General features: G+C 46.9%; 1 protein-coding gene across 2 annotated transcripts in view; it reads right to left on the reverse strand.

The window, feature by feature from the left end:
• Btbd16 (BTB domain containing 16) overlaps positions 1-19,042 on the reverse strand; it is a 49,902-nt gene that overhangs the window by 11,877 nt on the left and 18,983 nt on the right. For both annotated transcript variants that reach the window (XM_059265686.1, XM_059265678.1), the window contains exons 7-9: positions 15,525-15,594; positions 13,314-13,444; positions 4,246-4,365 (exon numbers count right to left, since the gene is read on the reverse strand). In XM_059265686.1, coding sequence (XP_059121669.1) covers positions 4,246-4,365; positions 13,314-13,444; positions 15,525-15,594 — 321 coding nt within the window. The remainder of the gene's footprint in view (positions 1-4,245; positions 4,366-13,313; positions 13,445-15,524; positions 15,595-19,042) is intronic.

The raw sequence follows: 19,042 nt of genomic DNA on the forward strand, positions 1-19,042 counted from the left end.
ACCAAGCATACATGTGACACTATGTCCCATGTGCATGTGCGCACGCGTGACACACACACACACACACACACACACACACACACACACACGCCACACACTGGGGACCGAGTATTTAAAACATGAGCCTGTAGGGCGTTTCAGATCCAAACTATAGCACCACAGACACCAGGAACTACAGTTTCTGCTCCTTCAGGAACCAGATCAGTCAAGTCTATAGAGAACAGAGGCGAGGAAGGAGAGGGCTTAGGCTAAGGAACATAAAGTTTCAGTTTGCCAAGGCAACAAAGTTCTGAAGATGGTTCATGATGCCACTAAAGTGTAGACAGAAGAAAGTTGAAAACGGTAAATTGTATGGCGAGTACATTTGACCACAATTAAAAAAAAAGATTTAAGGTTTCAGAATTATTTCACTTATTTGAGAAATATTTGAACCCCTCATACACATAAATAAAATTTATATATATATATATATATATATATATATATATATATATATATATAAATTTTTTTTTCTAGACTGGGTTTCTCTGGGTAGCCCTGGCTATCCTGGAACTCACTATATAGACTAGGCTGCCTCTGCCTCCCAAGTGGTTAGATTAAAGGTGTGAGCCGCCGCCACCACCACCCAGCAATAAATAATATTTTAAATGGACTTGAAGTTTCCTACCTTGTTCATGATCAAGTATATGGGTTTTACCAGCTGTTTGCTTAGTTTCTGTCAACTTGACACAAACTAGACTCACCGAGGAAGAGAGAACTTCAGGAGAGGAAATCACCTCCATCAGATTGGCCTGTAGGCACATCTGTGGGATGTTTTCTTGATTAGCAGTTGATGTGAGAGCACCCAGGACACTGTGGGCAGTGCCACCCCTGGGTAAGTGGTCCTGGGTGGTGTGAGAAAGCAATCCAGACAAGCCAAGCTAGTAAGCAGAGTTCCATCATGGTCTCTGCAATGGCTTCCTTCCAGGACAGCCTATACCTGGAAGCTAAATCAACCCTTCTCTCTTCAGGTTTCTTTGGGTCTGCGTTTTACCACGGCAACAGGAAAGCAAAGGAATGTAGCAGCTTTCCTGAATTCTTCAGTAGGTGGGATGGAATGGGAGCTTTTCCTCAGTGGAGAAAAGCATTAGCTTTGTTTCCATATTCTTTCCTATAAGGAGATGTTAAGATTCATTCTGGACAGCCTGGACAGCTTGTCTGCTTTTCCAAAATAATCACTTGGAAGAAACAGCCTGTAAGGTGCCAAGGTATGTGTGTCTGTCTGTCTGTGTGCTCATGTGTGGGTGTATAAAAGTATGTGAGCACATGTGTATGCAGGTGTGTGTGTTGCATGTGTGTGTTGCATGTGTGTGTGTTCACATGTGTGCTTGTGTAGGAGCACAGGCTCCCTTCCTACACTGGTGTACATAGCAATAAAAGCACCCGGCTGAATCGAGAGACCTCCCGTCAGTGTACCAGGCACATGGGACACATTCAGGAAGTATTTGGTGAGTGAATGAAACATTTTGTAAAGGTCCATGAGAGAAAGAAAATGGAGCAGAAATGGCTCAGACATAAATATCTACATTTGCTTCTAGCATCTCTTCAGATGAGGCTGGAACAGGTGAGAAGGGAGCTATGTGACTGTGGTAGTTAGTTACTATTCCTAACCTCCTTAAGGATGCCTAGCCTTCCAGACTGCTCCTGCAGCTGTAGCTCGGCCTCCTGGTAGGCTGCACATCCTTGCTGTCTAGTATTTATGCAGCTTGTCTCACTGTGGCCACATTTGAACAGTCTCACATAGGAGGTCCCCATAATGTGCAGTCCTCAGTGTCCACTCTATTTCTTCTCAAGAAGAAGGCTTAAGTTCACTGTCATTCAAATGATTTCACCAGTATGTTCACTGTCCCAGTAGGAGACGCTATCCTCACTGCTAAGGTTGGGCCAATGAGATGACTTCAATACAGGCGAATATCAGTCCCAAGGAAAATTGAAGGAGCTAGGGTTTGGGGCGATGTTGAGCGGCTAGAAGTTTGAGGTTCGGGGTCAAATGTGAGTCAGTATGCTGAGAAGTGTCTATGTGCACTACACACTGGGAAGAAGGCCCATGGGCCAGCTCCATGAAGCCCATCCTTGGTGGAGGGGCCCACATTTCAACTCCCTTCTAGCACATTTTCCTCACACCTTAACCACAGCTCCAATGAGTCACTACATGATAGCTCATTCCCTATCTCCCTGTGCAAAGACAAGAGCTGACCTGCAGCCAAGTGGTAATTTTCCCTGGTGGGCATGACTCAGTGGAAAGAGTGTCTCTGGGATATTAAAAGAGGGGGGAGGTGGGACTAAAACATTTGGGTTCCAAGCAAATTATATAGAAACCGAGCACAGCACACACAATTCTGCCACGAATAATGCTTTCCCCAAATAACAAGACAAGAAAAGAGCAGGCTTTGCAGTTAGCACGGTGCCCAGATGTTCCAGGAATGGATGAGATGTTTCAGAACAATCCAGATGAAACTTGGCTCAAATAGGTCAATTTGCTCATTAATATGTGAAACCATACTTATCTGCTAAGTTCCCATGTGCAAAGAACATGCCTCATCGCGCCAAGAGGTCCCAATTCCTGTTCCTACAGGAACATGGACCAGAGAAGAAAGCAAGGTTGCCCGTGGCTTCCTTTCTGGAACAGACTCTTTACAGCTAGTTGGGATAGTCTTTGGCTGCAGGGTCACCACACTCACCCATGTCTTGGATGATACGGATGTGATTTCACATTTAATATAGAAGTGTTATGGTTTGCTCTTAAATACTCCCCCTGCGCTCATGTGGTAGACTTGGTTGCTAGGGATGGAGAAGGCTTCAAGTTTGGGCCTCATGGGAAGAAATGAGACCTCCAGTGCTGCTCTAGGTGGGATATTACGACCCTAATCCTTTCTTTCTTTTTGCTTCCTGGTCACCATGAAGTGAGCAGCTTTGCACCCCCTATCATGTTCGGTGTCAACACAAGCCCGAAGGTCACAGAGCCAGTCGACCACGCATTGAAACCCTTGCCCCTGAGCCAGAAGAGACCTTAACTCAGGGAAATGGCTCAGCGGGTAAAGCACAAGCATGAGGACCCGAGTTTGGATCCTGAGAACCCATGAGAAGCCAGGTGTAGTAGTAGCACATGTGCCTGTAACCCAGGGCTCCTGTGGTGAGGTAGGAGACAGAGACAGGAGAATCCCCAGAAGTCCGATGGCCAGCTAACCCGTTGCATCTAACAGTAAACAAGAGACTGTGTCTCAAACAGGGTGGAAAGTGAAGACCAACACCCAAGGCTGGCCTTGATGTGTGTTCTGTGGCATACACATCTCTGCACTCACACATAAACCTGTGTGCACACACACATCCTCCACACACACCACACCCATGTGTGCTTGTGCATGTTTGTACACACACACACACACACACACACTACACATACATACACGTGAGAGAAAGAGAGATATTAAAACAAACGAGAGCCTTTCAGAATTGTGCAGATAAACAGAGGTAATGAATAGGAAGTTTTCTTGGCAGTGCCCAGTAAGATACTCTCAAAGGACGCTCAGTATTATCAATCTAATTATTAGTTTTTACTTGAATGTTGAGATACACTAATTTTTAGATCATTTAAGTTTAGAGACTAGATTCATGCTAGGAAACTTCTGCACATTCAAATGCTATTCATTTTTCCAGAAAACCCAGAATTTTATATGCTATCTAAAAAAATATAAACGAAAACATCTGGCCTGATGTTTTAAGGTCAGTGTAGTATGGTCATTTTCCTGAATGATTACCTTCTGTATCATGGTTGTGACTGGGCACACCAGTTCCCCAAGCGTGCGGCTATCTCATAGCCAAACAACTGTGTGCGAGCGACTCTTCTAAGTGGTTTGAAGCATCCTGTCACCACAGGCTTCACCCTATGCTCTCCAGATGATGCTAATGAAAATTATACTACTGACCTTTTTTTCCCTCACAGTATTTTAAGCAAAATAGATAGCCATAGGGATAGCTCAGTGAGTAAAAGTGCTTGCCACCAAGCCTGACGACAACCTGAGCTTGGGCCCCAGGGACTCACACAGTGGAAGGAGAGAACTGACTTCTACACGTCGTCCTCTGACCTCCCTGTGCATTTGGTGGCATGCACACCCATACCATAAATAAGTAAATGATTCTTCAATTAATTAAAATGCTTTAAACCAAGATACACACAATTTATTGATCAACGTTAAGGTGCATTACCTGCTAAAAAATGCCAGCATGGTCTCGTGGATTGGAATCATCTGGACCTTGCCGTTCAGCTGCAGGTAAACCCACATGAGTAAGGTTTTCAGGAGATGGAACTCACTGAAGGTGAACAAGCTGGTCAAAATGACAGATGGAGAAGAAATGTTAGGACTAGGAGGAAAAAGCCACTTGTATGAAAAAGAAAAGGTAAAAATAAGTCTGGGGGTGGGGCACAGCCAGCCGGAGTCTGTAAGTGGCCTCAGACAATGAGATGCTGAGTAACTTGTTTAGGGTGACTCAGCTCAGCTGAGGGAGAACTAGGAACCTGAGGCTGGGCCCTGAGCCCTCAGCCACCTGCCATGCCGTTACTGACGTGATGTTCTCATTTGGGGAGCTCTCACTAAATGCTGTATTTTCAAGTCATTATAGGTTCTACTGTAATCCCCTAGCACAAGCCTATGAAACTGAGATAGACGTGCCGGGCTTTGATAGCTGTTGAAGTTGGTCCTAGCCTCGTGTTTATTTAGCATTTCAATTTGTGTTCATTGTGGCTCTTTGCATTTATTTTAATTTTGATACATTGCACACAGATACTTGATAAGTTAGGTTATTCAGTCAGCCATTATCCCTTCTTGCCTGCTAAATTTTGCAGCCAAAGAGAGAGTCTCATTGGCCTCACTGGACCTTGGTCTGGCTCGAGGCTGAAGTGAATAACTTATCTCAGGTTACACTGTTCTGGGCTCAGACCCATGCCTGGGTCTGGAACCTCTGGGATAGGGCTGTGATCTCTCAGCTGTGAAAGGGCAATCCTAGCCACTTCTCAGAATGGCAGTGGTGAAGACCAGAGGAGAGGACTCACTGTGTAAGTGTCCAGCTGTTGCTGTAACTGTCATAGGGCAGCTTAAGGGGACACACATTCATCATGGTTCTCTGGAGGTCAGAAGCACGAAATGGAGCTCACTGGGCTCTGATCACGGTGTGAACAGGATCAGTTAGTCCTTCCTGGAGGCTCTAGGGAGAGTTTTCTCCAGCCTGGCTTGGCACCTGGAAAGCTCTGTCATCCCCTGGCTTTGGCCCCTTCTTTGGCCGAGTCAGCAACGCAGCATCTTCTGATGGCCTCTGCCTCCGACTCTTCCCTTTCACACATGGTAAGAGCCTTCCTGTGACACGCTGGGCTGGCCCCATGCCCCAGGGTAGCCTTGATTTTTGAAGTCAGCCAGTTAGCGTTTTTTTCATTCTACCTGCAACCCCAACTCACCTTTGTCATGTCAGAGTTCAGAGGTTCTAGGGATTATGTGGGCATCCTTGGGGCCAGTACCGTGCTGACCACACACAGATAAAGTACTTCGGACACTGCCCAGCACAGGACAATGTGCTCAGCCGTGGCAGGCCTTACTCGAAGTGGCAGGGATGGCTCCTGGCTCCAGAGGCCATGCTGTGGCCACAGCAGCAAGAATCCACAATGTCACATGGTGTGGTGACACATGCCTTTAATCTCAGCACTTGGGAGGCACAGGCAGGTGGATCTCTGTGAGTTTGAGGCCAGCCTGGTCTACAGAGTGAGTTCCATGACAGCCAGGGCGACACAGTGAAAGCCCACCGCATCCAAAGCCAATGCAGCCCTCTCTAAGGCCACAGGCTTCTGCTGGCTCGACTAGCAAAGGAACAGTTTCAGCACTTCTTACACCCACTGATATTTCTGGTGTCAGACCCTGGGCACAGCTCCTGGCTGTAAAACATGTCATAGCCTCTTCATTCCTCACCTCAAGGGGTCATCGTAGGTGGAAACCGGGCCAAATCGTGTCTCTAAAGAGCAATGCAAATACAACCCTCCCACCTCCCACTCTATTTCTGGACACCGTATAATTGCTTCATTCCTTGTGTTTGTCTCCAGGCCACCTACAGGTGCACTGTCTTGAGTCTGGCCAGACAGAACCAAGTTGGTCACTGTCTGGGCCACAGCAGCAAGACAGGAAAGGGAGGTGCTTCTTAGAGGCAGATGCCACGTCCCCATAGAGAATTTAGGCAGCTGGGTCAGGGGGGCTGACTGTGTGGCTTCTAGAGGAGATGCTACACATGTGGCCTTCAAGTCTAGAAAGTTTCTTGAGACCTTTCCACGTCAGAAGTAACAAGAGGGATGATCCGACTCCATCACTCAGGTCCTGGCTTTTATTACGACATTTGCTGAAGGTGAGGTCTCTGCATTTAGGACAACATCAGTCTCTAAAAGCATTTCCAGGCATATCCAAGCTGCAGCCCTGCATGCCACATGGACCCCAGGAGAGTGATAGATACATCGTGATATAAAATCATAAATGTATTGAAAGCATCGTGAGATTTTGTTTTTGTCTGTTTTTTTTTCTTTTGTAACTTCATTACACGCTCCTTGAACATTGTAGATGACAATGCTGTCTCAATGTCAGCTGCACGTGACGTGGCAGCGTTAACCCCTGCAGGAAGTAACCGCAAGGAGAACATTGGCACACACTTTGAATTAATCCAAGAGCTTTGGAGACTTCAGTGCAGATGGAACTCAGGCTTCTACCCAGCACTATGCATTTTCTCTGGTATTTGCTTGCAGCCACCTCGATGTGACCAATACTTGTTCTTTAGGAGAAAATCGTCATCATGCACAAGACACTGTCTTCTTATTCTGTTTTTCAAGAAAAATTGCTGTGCATAAACAATAAACCTCCTTTCTGAACACTGACCATGGAGAAAGCCATGCCCACGTGAACAGGCTACGAACAAGGACATCCATTACTGCTCTGTGTGTCATAGCAAAAAGACTAAATAAAATAAAAGGCCTTTAGAAGAGGAATGAAAAGAGATGGTTGTGGATTTGTTCCATAGAACCCTGCACAGAACTCAGAATTAGAAAATCTGATTGAATACATCAGCATGGGTTGGGAAGGAGCACAGAGCCTGGCCTCAGTGAGTAGGTCATGGTACCGCCCTACCGCCACAAGGACGCTGATTTGCAAGACAATATAACCTGTTGTTCTGGATGTACAAGTATGCAGATAGAGTTCACACACATGACTGGGGGTCCCTACAAGCACCTACCAGCCATTCCCTTGTTTTTAGGAATGGTCTAGCACTGGAGGGAAGAGGTGAATTGCTTTGTTGGTAATATTCTGTTGTTACTGTTTGTTTTGTTTTTTTGAGACAGGGTCTCACTACGTAATTTTGGCTGGCCTAGAGCTTACTATGTAGACAAGGCGAGCTTCAAACTCATAGAGATCTGCCTATCTCTGGTCCTGAGTACTGGGATTAAAGGTGTGTGTGTCACCACTCCTGGCCTGGTATTTTCTTGCTTGCTTTTCTTTCTTTTGTTTTTCAAGACAAAGTTTTCCGATGTAGCCTTGGCTGTCCTAGAACTCACTCGGTAGACCAGTCTGGCCTGGAACTCAGAGATCTGCCTGCCTCTGTCTCCCAAGTGCTGGTATTAAAGGTGTGCACCACCACTGCTCAGCAATTTATTTCTTAATTTATGACAAAATGTTACTATTTATTCATTTAAAGCAGTGAATTATTGTTTTCTGTATAAAAATTTGTCCAGTAAAATGGGCCAGAGAGATGTTTGAGTAGGTAAAGGTGCTTGTCACCAAGCCTGATGACCTAAATTCAACCCCTGGGACCCATGGTAAAAGAAGAAAACTGATTCCCACAGGTTGTCCTCTGACTTCCGTACATGCACCAGGACATGTGCATGCACACATTCATGCATGAGTGTGTGTGTGTGTGTGTGTGTGTGTGTGTGTATGTGTGTGTGTGTATGTGTGTGTGTGTGTGTGCATTCCATGGGGTATGTGAGTATAAGTACACATGTGTTCTGATCTATGTGAAGCCAGAGAACAGGTATGGGTGCTCAGCTCTCACCTTCCAACTTGTTGAGGCGTTAGCTCCCTTGTTTCTGCTGCAGCCTGTACCCCAGGCTAGCCCTTGAGCTTTTAGGCCTCCACCACCCATCTCATAGTTGGAGTGCTGGGATTAGAGGTGTGCACTACCACATCCAGCTTTTTACTTGGGCTCTGGGGATGGAACCCAGGCCATCAGGCTTGCACAGCAAACACTTTATACCTGCTAGGTCACCTCACTGTGTCTTTTGTTTAGGGAATTCCCAGGATTCTGAGCTTCCCTGGGCCACAGATAGGAAGCAGGGCATCTTGGAAGGCGGCTAGGCTCACCGCTATACCACCAACGGAGAGGAAGCAGAGGATCATGGGAAGAGAGAAACTGGACCTCCTGTTGTAGGTACCCTTCTGTGTAGATGGGAACAGGATTGTCCTTGGGGCTTCCAGGAACATAGAACTTGGAACGAGGCTTTCATAAATTAGGGTTCGTAGAACAAGGCTCACCTGGTGGTGACCTCTACAAGGAAAATGAACGGAGAACCACATTCTAGGCAAACAAATTAAGCCCAGAGGCCCAGGAGGTCAGGAAAACAGTGTATATTTGTATATAGTTTGCAAAATGGAAAATAAAACCAAAAAAAGATGAGGTCAAGGTCCAGGGACTTTTAGAGAGGAAATGCTGGACAGCCCAGAGGTAGAGGCTTCTGCTGAGAAAGGCTATTGATTCTTGTGCCTTTCTCACAGGCTGGGATAAAGTGACAGTGGGTAGCCAGCAGGTCAGCTGAGTGGGGCCTGGAAATGCTCTACACCCGGCTGTGTGTGTGTGTGTGTGTGTGTGTGTGTGTGTGTGTGTGTGTGTGTGCATTCCATGCTTCCTGCTCTGGGCTCACACAACCTCTCAGGACACATAGCCCAGGCCTGGTTTACCTCTTTCTGAGAGGCTTCACTCCCATGATGAATAGGAGAGGGTGTCATGTTGGAGGCAGGATGTGGGCCCAGGAGTCCGCAGAGGCCCTGCCCAGCTCTCCATCAGCTGTCTGCTCTAAGAGGTGGTGACTTCTGTCGTGCCAGGTTGGGGGTGCTGAAAGGGTGAACACACAGTGCAGCACTTGGTGAACGGGCTCGGTTACTGGAGGAGGTGTCCCCTCTTGATTAGAGGTGGACAGTGGTGGTGCCAACCCTTCTCAACGAATGCCCTGACAAGAGACCCTCTGGCCTGGCTACATTCCTTTCTTATTTCCTTTATATGTACATGCATGTGTGTGTAGAGGCCAGAAATTGATACTAACTGTTTTCCTCAATCACTCTCTGCCTCATTTTCTGAGAGGGCCTCTCACTGGCCTGGCGCTCACTGACTGAACTAGGCTGGATGACCGCTGGGCTCCTGGGATCTGTCTGACTCTACCTTCCCAGCATGGGATTGCAGATGGCAGCTGCTGTGAGGCCAGTGGCCACTCAAGACCGAGCTCAGCTTAAGAGGAAGTGAGGAGTCTGGGCTGCCTGAGTCTTTGTCCACTTCAGGCTGTGTGAGCTGAGGATGTAGGCCCTTAGGCAGGAAACCCCGGCCTAGCCGCACAGGTGCCTCCTGCACAGAGCCAGAAGGACAGGACCCAGTTTCCACCTCACGTCTGCCAGGCTGGCGAGTCTAGACATTTGACACGTAATGCTCTGGAACTATTTTCCTGCCTGGTGAGCATGTTGTCAGGCCTGGGTCATCACCGATGTTCTGGCTGTGGTCAGATGTTTTTTTTTTTCCCCTCTCTTTTTCAGTGAAATGTTACCACTGTAGGACAGCTCAGCCTTTCCAAGGGAGGGATGGGTGGTGTTATGTAATGTCTAAGGACGCCATGTTTACACGTTCTTCAATTTCCTGACCTTTGCTGTGTTGGAGGGTGGAGTGGAGGGTGGTGGGTACAAGAGTAAGAAAAACAAAGGGAACCAGAGCCGAGTGTCTGGGGTCCACCAGTGCCCTGCGGCTCTTGAACTGGCTTCTGGGATCTTCCTAGATAATGGTGTCCCTCAATACCAGGACTCTGCCTTGCTGCCCTCCTTCCTCTGCTCATTTGAGGGCATTGGGTGTCACTTAGTAAATCTAAATTGTAGAATAGGTTAATGATCCAGCATGGAGCAACACACACACACACACACAGGCCAATTGAGGGAATCAAGTGTCCTCTTCTTCTATTGCCGTCTGCCTTATCCCTTTGAGGCAGGGTCTCTCCCTGACCCTGAAGCTCACATTTTTCTTCTAGCCTGGCAGCCAGCAAGCCCTAGCAATCCCCCCATCTCTACTACTCCCCAACACTGGGGTTATGGGCATGCATGGGACCATGCTCAGTTTGTTATGGGGTGCTGGGATCTGAACTCAAGTCCTCATGGTTATACAAAAGGCATTTTTACGCATGGCACCATCTCTGTGACCCTTTTATACAGAATTTCTAAAAATCAAGATACTTTCTACCACATAAGCACAACAAACATTCGTGGTTTTTAATTTTACTACTAATATTTCTTTAAAGTAGAATATGATTCCCACCTTTGAAAGTCACCCAAAGGGAACATGTCTTTAGAAAATGTCCGTGAGTACCAAGAGCCGTCTAAAAAGAGACTTGATGTTCTAGGTGCCTTTCTGATGCTGTGATATAACACTGTGACCAAAAACAACTCAGGAAAGGAAAGGGCTTATTTCAGTTGACACTTCTAGGGCACAGTCCATCCGCGAGGCAAGTGAGGACAGGAACTCAAGCATAAACTGAAGCAGAAACCATGGAGGAACACTGCTTATTCTCTCTCTCATTCTCTCTCTCATTCTCTCTCTCTCATTCTCTCTCTCTCATTCTCTCTCTCCTTCTCTCTCTCCTTCTCTCTCCCTCCCTCTCCCTCTCCGTCTCCCTCTCCCTCTCCGTCTCCCTCACTCTCCCTCAACTCTGGTTCATGCCCAGCTAGCTTTCTTATACAGGCCAGGTCCATTTGCCTAGGGATGGTACCACAGGGGCTGGGCTCTCCCACATCAATCAAGACACTTGCCACAGACATGGCCATAGGCCAGTCTATCCTGTGTAGTTCCTCAGTTGAGGTCCCCTGTTCCCAGGTGACTCTAGGTCATGTCAAGTTGACAATAAAAATTAACCAGCATACTTGACAACTGAGTATAATATGTGGTCTTGAACTAAACTTTGAATCAGAGGGAGAGGAAATAATATTACTGGGTCAGTGATATCCAAATATCATGCAAATGGCAAGCTTCCTGAAGATAACTGCCTTGTCATCATATGTTTTAAAAATCCTCTTTCTTGAGGCTGGGGGGATGGCTCACAGGTTAAGAGTGCTTGGCTGCTCTTCCAGAGGTCCTGAGTTCAATTCCCAGCAACCACATGGTGGCTCATAACCATCTATAACTGTAGTCCCATAGGTCCAATGCCCTCTTCTGGTATGCAAATGTACATGCAGACAAAAATACCCCTATTTATAAAATACATAAATAGAGAAATCTTTAAAAAAAATCTCTTTCTTAGGAAATCATCTCTGATGGCATTTGGGGTGAAGGAGCACTTGTACATAGCTTACTCCAGTTCAGAGGTAGGTGTGTGTGTGTGTGTGTGTGTGTGTGTGTGCAACTAATGAGGCAAACAGAGCAAGGACAGAACTCTAGTGTGGGTAACTCAGAGCAAAGGGTGTACCTGGGACAGTGGTTTGACTGAGTTTTTCTGCTCTGTGATGGTGTAAAAAACCATCCACATTCAGTAGAAAGCAAGGTTCAAATCCTGATCATTTTCTCGAAGAGTGATAGGTGTGGTGTGGTCCTTTCTCATGATGTTGGGTGACCATCCTGGTATGGCAGTCCTATCAGCCACGAGATCACAACAGTGAACGCTGGTGGCCATATGGCTGGGCTGTGAGGTCAGGGAAATTAGAGGCATCCCAGTGCATCTTCACCGTGGGCTGTGCTTAGCTGAAGACAGCTGTAGTCAGAGGTAAACCATCACAAACTGAGGAGCCAATGTTCTTTCTACTATTCTTGTTTCTCCTGAAGTTTGAAATTTTCAAATAAAATGTTTACAAGAGGAATTGAAAACAGTCCTTTCATCTTGGCAATTTCATTTCTAGAAGTATAACACAAGGAAATAATCTGAGATGAAGAAAAATACGCACTGAAGGCCAGTTACTAAGATGCCAATGTTGGTAAAACATCAGGAATAGGCTAAAAGCCAAGAACTGGCCATGGCTCCATCAATGGCCAGAGAAAGAAGGAGACAGAGCTTGACAGGACAGGACAGGGATTTCAGGCAGCAGGAAGCGTGCACAGTGTGGCTACACCTCTGCAGAGTCCGAGGAAGGTCCCTGTGTGGCTGTGTCAGACCAGAAGATGGTGGAACTAGATTTACTTTGTAGAGATCAAAGCCAGAGCAAGATCCACATTAGAGGTGTCTCATTAGAGGGCCTTGCCACGGGCCATGATGATGGAGGCCTGGCCTTGGGGTAACACTGGCACGCTGGAGTGCTCAATCTGGAAACAGAATTGGCCTCCTGGTCAAAGTGAGGTCAAAGCGGTGTCCAGAGGACTGCCAAGGTTCTACTGTGTTCTGAGGACATTGAGCCTGGAGAGGGGTGTGCAGCAAGAGCTGTGGGCTCTGAAAGTTGGGGTATTTGCCTTTGACAGAGAGGCCAAACAGGCAGTTGGATATCCAGGTTTAGAAATAGTCAGTAAAGGAGTAAGGACTAGAGACAAAATCTTGTTTGGGGTGAGAAATTTTTCTTCTCTTTTTCTGCCTTTCCTTGTTTTCCGTAATTAATGTAAAAGAATATTGTCAAACTTTTTTCTTTTCTTTTCTTTTCTTTTCCTTTCTTTCTTTCTTTCTTTCTTTCTTTCTTTCTTTCTTTCTTTCTTTCTTTCTTTCTCTTTCTTTTTCTTTTTCTTTTTCTTTTTCTTTTAAATAATGACCTAAGTAACAGTTCTTTGCTTTTCTGGCCTCGGCAGGTAAGGAGACAGCTGACAGCAGCATATCTTACCTAGAAGGAGCATAAAGGACCTGACCCCACATGTGATACCCCGAGCTTCAGCTCCCATCCAAGGCCTAATTGGAGAGTGGAGAATTGGGAACTAAAGGTCGAGTCCACAGCGACGTAGGTGTGCCCACTACTGGCATATCTTCTCCCTGCCCCCAACCCCACCCTAGCCCCTGTTTCTTCCCACACCCTCCCTGGAGGCAGCACACCAGCTCTGACCTGGGAGACTTCAGCACCTTGTGCAGCAGATGCTGAGGGATGTGTCGGAGGTGGATCTGTGTCCCGACTAGAGGCACCAAGTTCATTGCCAGCCACTTCTCGCAGGAGACAATGAGCTGCTCTTCCATGTACTGAGGAGGCAAAAGAGAAAGCGGTTGGATAAAGCATGGCTGGTTCTCAGCCCCCTCTGCTGGCTTGTGGTGACATTGCATGCAGATGTGTTCCATTTTCATACAAACTACACTGGGGTCAGCACAGGGGGCGGGGTGGGGAGTATGGTGGGGGAAGGTGGAGAGTGTGGAGGGGTGGAGTGGTGGAGGGTATTCACAGAGTATTGAACCTCGCTGATTTAAACCACCCCTATGAGATCGGCTCCCAGTTATCCCTATGTCACCAGTGGAGAAACTGAGGTTCCACGGTGCCTTCTCTTTCTGTAATCACAGAGTAACTGGTCCAGCTACTGTTCAGGCTTCCTGAGCAGAGGCTTGTATGCTGAAGGCCCTGGGCTGCCTTCAATGACCCACTGCAAGTCTGGGGAGGAATAAGCCATGTAGAGCTCAGAGGCTGCTCCAACATACATTTTAGAAGAAAGAATTAAAAGACAGGACCTGCAGGGGAGGTGGGCACACGGTCTCACCCAGGAAGCTATTGGCCATTGATAGCTGCTGGAGAGAGTATTTTTAAATCTGCGGCCCCTAGCAAGTCAACCAGGCTCCGAGAGCATAAGGCCAGCACAACTGTACTCAGTGGGTTGTAAGCAAATCACAGACAGAGGACGCACATTGTGGTGGTTAGGGAAAAGGAAAGGCTGTGGGAGGAGATGGGGGATGGGTTGAATATGATTAAAATACACTGTACAAAACTGTCAAAGATCTAACAAAAAAAAGAGGTGGGGGGGGCGGCGGGGAATGTGAAAATGACTGCTAGAATCAGGGAGATCTTGGAAGGATCTTGGTTGATCTTGTGTGTCCTAAAGGACCTTGCGTGTCCTGAGGACATGGGCTGAGAGGGTCTTGGCAGACCTTGCATGTCCTAAAGGACATGGGCTGAGAGGGTCTTGGTAGACCTTGCATATCCTGAGGACATGGGTTGAGAGGGTCTTGGTAGATCTTGCATATCCTGAGGACATGAGTTTTCCTGGACTAAAGACTTGCTGAGAAATGATAACCAGAATGCAAGGGTGTCACCAAGAGTGACACTTTCTAGTCCCATGGAGTGACTCTGGGAACCAGATGGTTCTTTGACAAACACTGACGTCTTTCTTAAGATATAGTATCACAACATGTTGGCTATGTGGGAACTGTTGCCCTGACGTCTCATAGTGAGCCACTAGTTAGTGAGTGGGAACTTCAGGGCAGGGGTTAGAATTAGGAGATAAGGCTTGGGAATCAGCACTGGCCTTCAGCAGTTAGTACCCTGAGTAGTTTGCATCCCTCCTCAGGTCCATTGTCCTCTGATAACAAGAGCTGCATTGCATTACTGTTCCCAACACTGACACACTGATTGGACCCAGGTGGGACGAGAGCTCATAGTCCCATCTATGTTCCAGAAGGTATTTGCTGCCTTGGTGAGAAAAGTCATGCTAGAAACTGTTCTCAGATCCCAAGATTAAGGTTTTTCAAGCTATTTTCTTGTTCATGCATCTTTAAAAAATTATTTTTTTTTTACACTCTAAAGTTAAGTATTTCTACTTTTGAGTAGGTGCTTTTGAGTAGACATATTGGAGTTAGGCCTGCTGTGGGATGTTCTGTATGGCAAATGTGTTGCTAATTAGTCAATAAATAAAACACTGATTGGCCATTGGCTAGGCAGGAAGTGTAGGCGGGACAAGGAGGAGAATAAAGCTGGGAAGTGGAAGGCTGAGTCAGAGAGACACTGCCAGCCGCCACGATGAGAAACAGCATGTGTAGATGCCGGTAAGCCACGAGCCACATGGCAAGGTATAGATTTATAGAAATGGATTAATTTAAGATATAAGAACAGTTAGCAAGAAGTCTGCCACGGCCATACAATTTGTAACCAATATAAGTCTCTGTGTTTACTTGGTCGGGTTTGAGCGGCTGTGGGACTGGCAGGTGAGAGAGATTTGCCCTGACCGTGGCCAGGCAGGAAAACTTTAGCTACATAGGCCCAGTGGATGACATCCAGGAGCTGGGTGCTTTTGAAACCCTGGCACCCCAGGGCCCACATACTCCACCCAGCTAGTCTCACCTTGCAGCCAGCCAGATAGAAGTTCTTGACGGTGCACGGTGTGAGTCTGGACAACATCATGTTGACACACCTGTGGAGAGAGAGCTGCTGATACTGATGACTCCCACATGCCCTCAGAGAAGGTGGGGACAGAGACTTTGGTTCAGCGCTAGGGTGGCGGCAGAGACCTCTCACTGGGAAGGGAGCCCTTATTTTAGGAATTTGAACAAAACCATCAGGCCTGTTATAAGAGCTCTGGGCTAAGGGAGGGAGGTGAGGCCGGAAGGAGCTCAGGCTCTTCAGAGGGCAACTGAGCAGCCTCTTCAGCAGAGAGTAGCACCATGGCCTAGAGCCAGAGAAGTTTACCAAGATGGCCTCTGGGTGCCCTCCTGCCCAAGGTATTTTCTTCCTGACACACTGCTAGCTGGCTTCAAACGTTATTCCTTTCTGTCCACTAACAAGTTCCAACAGTAACTTTCTGATGAATATCTCAGTTCTTTCTCATAACTAGGCCTGGTTCCCACTGATTAATTCCTCACCAAAATTCTGTTTACTGATCACATACCATGTGCCTGACACTGGCCCAGGACTTTGATGTGCAAGGAACAAAGCTAACAGCCAATGGGAAGACACACACTGCTAAGTACACACTTGAACAGATATCATGCTGTTACAATTGGTTAGGGGTTAGGACAGACACACCCAAACTGCAGCCCAACACATTTGTAGATGATGTCATGTCTCAGTGTCAAAAGGTTGGACACCCTTGGTACCATGGGAATGCAGAAAAGAAGGAATCTGATTGTGCTTAAATCTGAAAAGCAATCAGAAACCCAAAGAGTGGAATTTCAGACCTGAAATAGCAGGACAAAGAAGTGCCTGGGGCGGGGATTGAGAGGCCAGCATCCCGAGAGAAGGAAAAGGATGTGGGAAGGTCAGTGGCAGGAGTGTCTGCAGACAGTGGAGGAAAAGCAAGGATGACGAGATGACATGCAGAGAGAGAGAGAGAAGGGTGACCGAAGTGAGCTGGAGGTCGGGAGCCGTAGAAGGGTGACGTGCCACATAGAAGGTGGCATCTCAGAAGTATCTGTCACTTAACCTTCTTATCTGATGTTAGGTCATAGGTCACTTTCAGGCATGAGGCATGCTCACCTTACCAAGGAGGGCACAGACAGCAAGCTGACACAGAGCTGTCAGGACATCATGTGGGCTCATTATCACCCTGTGGTCATGATAAAATCAGCTGAGATTCACTTAAGGCTAAGTGGTGACTCTTGCACTTATTGATTACATTTATGTGCATGTGTGTGTAGGTGTGTGTGTGTGTGTGTGTGTCTGTGTAGGTGTGTGTGTGTATGGGTGTATAGGTGTGTGAAGGCCAAGGCATACATGTGGGATTAAGAGGACAACTTACAGGAGTCAGCTCCCTCCTTCCATCTTGGGGCTTCCTAGGAATCAAACTCAGGTTCTTGGGTTTGGTGGTATGTGTCTTTCCACTCCGAGCCATCTCATTGGCCCCACATGTTCTAAATGTATCCATCACTGAAGCCAGAGTGGCCAGTGAGCAGGGGGCTCCCCAACCCCCATCCCTCTAGAGAACTGCTTTTACTGACTTCTATTTTGCTGTGGCATCTTTGCCGATGTGAAAAAGAACAGAGACTCACTGTCCGTTTCCTCTTTGGCTATCACTGAGGACACTGAAGATACCCACAACTGCTGTGCATCTCCAAAGAGATTTGTTTCTCTAGATTTTTAGGTAATTCTAATCTCCATCTCATGTAACCCATCAAGTTTCCCCTGGTCTTAGCTGCTAGAACATTCAGAACTGAATATGTGGTGTACCTATGCTATGGTAGACAAGTCTTTGTTTTTCTTTCTCCCTAAAAAAAAGTAAAAATAAATTAAGGTGTCCAGTTGCTTTTATTTTGTGTACTGATTTTAAAGCCTGCACTAGAACAAGGTAAGAAATAACCAGTGAATGAATAAATAACCTGGCCATGACCAAGTTTCCCTCCACCCTTGTGTTCTAGGATGGCCTCGTTGCTGCCAGGAGACTTGCCCCAGCAGGGCTAGGCTTGAGGACAGGAGAACCCTGTGCTGAGCTGATTCTAGGCCTACATTAATCTTGTTATCGAACTTATGAGTCACAGCCTGAGTCCCAAGCCAGGTGCAGCCAAACAGCCTCAATAAGCCAATTAAAATTGCCAAATTAAAAGTAGAAAGCAGAAAAAAGGAGATTTATTCTCGCTAATAAGTTCTGCTAATAAATAAATTTGTATTTATTTATGTGGGCACATTAGCAAAGAGAGATGAGATCCAATAGCCTCACCACCTCACATCTGTCTTTGGGGCTCTGGTGTGAGATTAAAGTTTAACTAGAAGACTCTGCCCACCATGGATCCATCACTGTCTGGCCTTCAGTCTCATCCTGTATGGTTGTTTAACAAGTAGTCAGAACTGTGTGGAATCTTTTTTCTGGGCCACAAGTTACCCCTCCAGCTGGCACCTTTTCCTTTTCTTAGCATGAGATTCCTGGGGAAATTTTCATTTCTCTGTGGTCCATTGTTTCAGTAGTCTGACAGATCAAGAGACACAAATGTCTTTTTAGAATATCTTCATTTCTGCCAGGGCCTATCAGGATTCCCTACTTTCTGTTTTAACACTGCTGGTTCATAAGATTGCAAAGCCCATCAGTTCTCATCTTCATGTCTCTTGGGTCTCTTTTCTCCCCGAACCTAGCTCAGATCCTAGCTCTTCCTTAGTACCAGCCTCCCACAGTGCCCAAAGAACTATGCCCACACCACAAAGGGGTTCCTGCTTAACCATTCTTCATGTTTCATGTCTCCCCCTCTGATTACTGTAAACCAAGTAGAGGAAGTTGCTGATGTGACCTCTGAGGTCCTGTATGACCTGGGCTCATCCTAAACTCCTGATTCACCTTTCGCTTCCTCTTCTGCTCCAGCCAACCTGAGTCATGCTGTCACGGCACTGATCTCATCTGTGATCCCAGCCTAGGTACCAATGCAAACATCAATGAGAGGACTTATGCAATACCACCAAGTGACACATGTGTGCACAGATTCCATCTGTGAAAGACCTCCAGGATGTGTGATTCAGACTCAAGTAGCTGTCAGGGTTGATTTCTCGTAAACCAGGACCTCAGCTGAGATACTCCTCAGGGTCTCATCTGATGCCTGAAGTTACAGTGCAGTAAGAGTGACCCAGGGGCCCTGTTGTCCTACTATACGAGCATATATGCATGCACACATACTCACGCACACCACACTCGTGACTAGCACACCCCTATCAATTGTACCACCGGCTTCTCAAACACAGGCTCGATTGTGTGGCAGGCCTGCCTGGCCTCTGACCTAGAATACGAAGCCCACTGGTATCATCTGAAGAATCTGGGGCAGGCCCCATGTGCCCAGGGTCATGAGCAGGTCAAGAGGCTTGGCTTGTTATGACCATAGTTCTTCCTGTTCTGGTACTCAAAACAAGGGAGGAGGCAGGAGAATAGAGACCTCCTCTTCTTGGCT

The sequence above is a fragment of the Peromyscus eremicus genome, chromosome 1 (genome assembly GCF_949786415.1).
Source record: "Peromyscus eremicus chromosome 1, PerEre_H2_v1, whole genome shotgun sequence".
Classification (NCBI taxonomy): Eukaryota; Metazoa; Chordata; class Mammalia; order Rodentia; family Cricetidae; genus Peromyscus; species Peromyscus eremicus.